General features: G+C 25.8%; 1 protein-coding gene across 1 annotated transcript; it reads left to right on the forward strand.

The window, feature by feature from the left end:
- Nucleotides 1-262: 262 nt before the first annotated feature.
- On the forward strand, nt 263-3,901 carry LOC135923296 (charged multivesicular body protein 4b-like). Its single transcript, XM_065457968.1, has 5 exons — nt 263-493; nt 547-724; nt 776-890; nt 1,055-1,193; nt 2,681-3,901. Exons 1-5 carry the CDS (start codon nt 313-315, stop codon nt 2,746-2,748), a joined length of 681 nt encoding a protein of 226 aa, XP_065314040.1. The 5' UTR covers nt 263-312; the 3' UTR covers nt 2,749-3,901.
- The last annotated feature ends 496 nt before the right edge of the window (nt 3,902-4,397 follow it).

Below are 4,397 nucleotides of genomic sequence, written 5' to 3' on the forward strand. Positions count from 1 at the left end.
AATATATTGGATTATTTTGAACTAGTGTTTAGTAGAAATCAAGCTAGGTCTACTTAAATCGGTGTGACTTAAAAGACCTATATGTTGGCTAGAGTTATTCTATATTAGATTTAGTGTGTTTCTTGTTTGAGGCAAATGCCTATATTTATTTCATAATAAGATCGTTTGGCTCTGCGTGGATTATATTGCACAGATTGCCCATCTTCGATTCGATTAAATATAACTTCATGTGGTATGACAGGTTGTCTATCGTATCATTTTATCAAAACCGTAAATCAAACTTTAGATTATTATGTATTTATCAGAAGACAAATGAGTATATTTAATAAACTCATGGGTAGCGGGAAGAAGGAAGAAGTCCCAACGCCTCAAGAAGCGATAACAAGGCTGCGAGATGTTGAAGACATGTTAATAAAAAAATCGGATTATCTTGAAAATAAAATACAACAAGAAATTGGACTTGCACGAAAAAATGCTTCTGTAAATAAAAGAAGTAAATATTTTGTTAAAATTTTTTTAATTAAGTCAATTTTTTTAATTAAATAGTCGCTATACAAGCTTTAAAACGTAAAAAACGATATGAAAAACAACTACAGCAGATAGATGGCACTTTATCAACTATTGAATTTCAAAGAGAATCTTTAGAAAATGCAAACACAAATACAGAAGTATTGCGGATCATGGGTTATGCAGCAAAAGCATTAAAAATTACTCATAAAGACATGTAATAGATATTTCTTATAAAAATTAACCCATTTTATATATTCCTTTAAAGGGATATTGATAAAGTTCATGATCTAATGGATGATGTTGCTGAGCAGCAAGATATAGCTAATGAAATATCAGATGCAATATCAAATCCTATTGGTTTTGGTCAGGATATTGATGAAGTATACAATATTTGTTTCTTGTATTACATCGAGAGATTATCACCTTTATTATTTTGTTTGCTTGTTTTCTAATTATTGGATAGTTATCTCTTTAAATCTTTTATTAAACAAGTTTATATTAATTTTATCTCATTTAAAAAAAATTTTGCATTATTTTATTAAAGGCTGAATTAAATGCAGAACTTGAACAATTAGAGCAAGAAGAATTAGATAAACAATTGCTTAATGTTGCTGGTCCATCTATTATTCCATTACCCACTCCTCCAATGGCTGAGCCATCAAAATCACCATCTAAATCCAAAAGTAACCTATATAAAATTTTGAAATCTGACAAAATACGTATAATTTTTTAGGTTTAAATGATAGTAAATACTGTTTTTATTATTTTAATTACAACCTGTATTTTAAATGTGTGGTTTATGATATATTTCCTAATATATATACATCTTGTCATATTATTTCCCAGTTTTAAATTGTTTAAAATAATTTTTATTCCATCCAGCCTGAGTATAATTTTTAAGTTAATCTCTAAGATGGGCAACAAATTAAGTTAGTCATTCTAAATGTAAATACTTTGGGAAATTGAAAAAGAGTTTCTTAAAAAATCCAATTAACTTCAATATTTTGATCTTCTTTATTATTTATATATATATAGCTAAGCTATTATATTATATTCTTTATTTCATATGATTCAATAATAATAAAAAGAATAGCAAAAATAATTTAAAAAGCAATTGTTAAAATCTTATAGATACCTCTACAATAGTATCTACATATATATACTTTTTATATAAAATTATATTTAGATAAAGATATGACATTTTTATATCGCTCTGCAATTTTATTTGGAGGATAATTTTTAAAAATGTATTCAATACTACCATTATTCACAAGCATTTACAACAATTCCATAATAGATCTATTGAAGAATTATTAGCAAAAGATCAAAATATATTAGATAATCAGTCAAAAATATAACCTATTCTTCATAAAAAATAACATTTGGAAAAATTTTAATCACAAATCCCTCGTTTCTATAATTAAAAAAAATGATGGCTCTATAAATTTACATCTATCATTAATGTCCAAATTATTCCATTTTCAGAACCTATTCTTAGTATATTTTACTTTCCTGTTATGTTTTAAACAATCACAAAATATGGATGATGATTTATTTTTCCTTTATCTGAATGGAAATTTAGGCATGCATTCGCATAGCACTTTTAGATCCTTTTATGAACAAATAATATTAATATAAAACCATTTAACAAATAAGAGTTAGCAATAGCATTTTTAAACGCCTCGTCTTGAGCCAATTTTTAAAACTCCTAACTCCATTTTTAGCCAAATTTTATTGCCTAATCCTTGAGTTTTCGCTACTAGATGTCCAAATCTTTGTGCCATCTATGAGCAAATTTCAGTAATGTTTTTCTGGATAAAATAATGAGTTAGCCTTTTTTAAAAATCGGCTCAAATTGAGTTCTTTTAACAGCACTAGTCGGCAATATATCTTACCCATATTTTAAATGAGCGATTAACTTTTGGCAAATAAAAAAATACAATTTTGGTTTAATTATTTTTTAAAAAATATTAATTTTTATTGCATTGGTTCAAAGATAGGTCTAAAATAAAAATGTAAATATCGGTTATAGCCACAATTTTTAATGAGTATCAGATTGGTGAAAATAAATTGGTACAGCCTAATAAATTTATACAGGCCAGGAATTTTTATATGTCTGCAAGTCTATGATTACGATTTTATAACAATATTTATTTTATTTTATATTTAGTCAAAGCCTCCTCATCTCATAATCAGGATGACGAAGATTTGCGTTTGCTTGAATCATGGGCTCATTAAATTACTAACCTAACCTTTTTACTTGTAATCAAATAATCATACAAAATATTTTATTACTAAAAATTTTGACTAATTTTTTCCTTAGTTAAATTATAGTTTAGTTTTGACAATGAATACATTTCAGCACTAATATGCAAGTGTAGTTATCAGGAAAAATTTGAGGATGGTGCTCAAAAGGAACTGAAAAAAATAGTTTTTTATTTTCCACTAATTAAATTTCTTGTGTTCATTACAAAATGCACTACACGTCATTCATATAAACCTTATTTATTTTTTATTTAGATTAATTACCCATTATTCCTATTTAATATGTATTTATTTTTTATGTTATATTATTAAAATTATTAATACTTTGTACAAAATTTATATTATACATACACATACAGTACATCACATACACATGTCATTTTCACTAATACGCCAAAAATATAAAATAAAATAAAATTATTAGATAAAAACGCATATCACCTGCTTAATGTCAGACAGACCCCATTATATTTTTTTGTAACTTTTCCCGTCTAAATATAGTTTGTCTCAAAATTTATTTTTACAATTTTTAAATAGTATTATTGGATTATAAGACTACGTGGACGCTATCATATTTTATATAATTATAGCGCGTTTGCGCCAAAAAAAATCCAAATTTCAATTAAATTTTTAATCATAAATTACAAATTTATATATCTTCATTTCAATAGTACTCATATTTTTACAAGTCAAAATTTAAAAAAGTTAGATACAATCTTATATATATTTATTCGATGATCTATTTTACTTTTTTTTGGAAATTAATTTCGCGACTCCAGGCAATTTATGATTGAATTCGTTAACCATTAATTCGGTTTTGAATAAATTGAATGATAAAACCGATTTTTTTCAATTATTTCATTAAAATGGGCTTTATTATATTAAATTTCTAATTTAATTCCAATGATGTTTATATACTTCTAGATTTTTTTTCATTAATTAAAAGGTCTATACATGGGGATCACTATCGCGTCATTTTTTCATTTGCACTTCGACTAATTGTCTTTATTATCATTATATGAATGCACATTAATGTTATTTAATAGGTACAAACCACAGAATGACGCTACAGCTGACTCCTATGTATGGACATTTTTGAGTACATTTAATAAAGGAATCGCCAATCTAGTAGTATATATATATTACCTTATTGTTTAAGGTTTAGATTAGTGTTGTTAAAAGGCCCGATTTGGGTCGATTTTAAAAAACGGCCCGATTAAGATTATAACCAAAATACATTATGTAAGCCTAAAGATTTTACACATAGATCTATTTGCCAAATCTCGATGCTTTTCATAATATTATTTTAGCTAAAATCTTAGTCCCGTTTTGAAAAATCGACCCAAATCGGGCTTTTTAACAACACTAGTTTAGAGAATTTAAAAATTTGTCCACTCTTTTGATGGAATAAATCATTATTTCTGAAAAATAATATCGGGATATTTTTTTACAAAAATCTTTGTCTAAAAGGCACCTAAATAAAACAGGTTTGACTAAATGGAAGGTAAATTTATAAAATTATGTTAGCGTCGATGTGTTCTTTCCGTCAATATGATTATTTTTTCAACTAAATTATTTTTGTGAGCGCGTTTTTTTAAATTAAAAAATCTCATTTTACCGGA

Source organism: Gordionus sp. m RMFG-2023, chromosome 2 (genome assembly GCF_954871325.1).
Source record: "Gordionus sp. m RMFG-2023 chromosome 2, tfGorSpeb1-WG-v2, whole genome shotgun sequence".
Taxonomy (NCBI): domain Eukaryota; kingdom Metazoa; phylum Nematomorpha; class Gordioida; order Chordodea; family Parachordodidae; genus Gordionus; species Gordionus sp. m RMFG-2023.

Excerpts from the sequence above, each read along its gene's own strand:
- LOC135923296 (XM_065457968.1), top strand. The coding sequence starts at position 313 with ATGAGTATATTTAATAAACTCATGGGTAGCGGGAAGAAGGAAGAAGTC. Across the intron at positions 725-775 it reads AAAATTACTCATAAAGACAT|GGATATTGATAAAGTTCATG; the intron begins GTAATAGATATT and ends ATTCCTTTAAAG. Across the intron at positions 891-1,054 it reads TTGGTCAGGATATTGATGAA|GCTGAATTAAATGCAGAACT; the intron begins GTATACAATATT and ends ATTTTATTAAAG.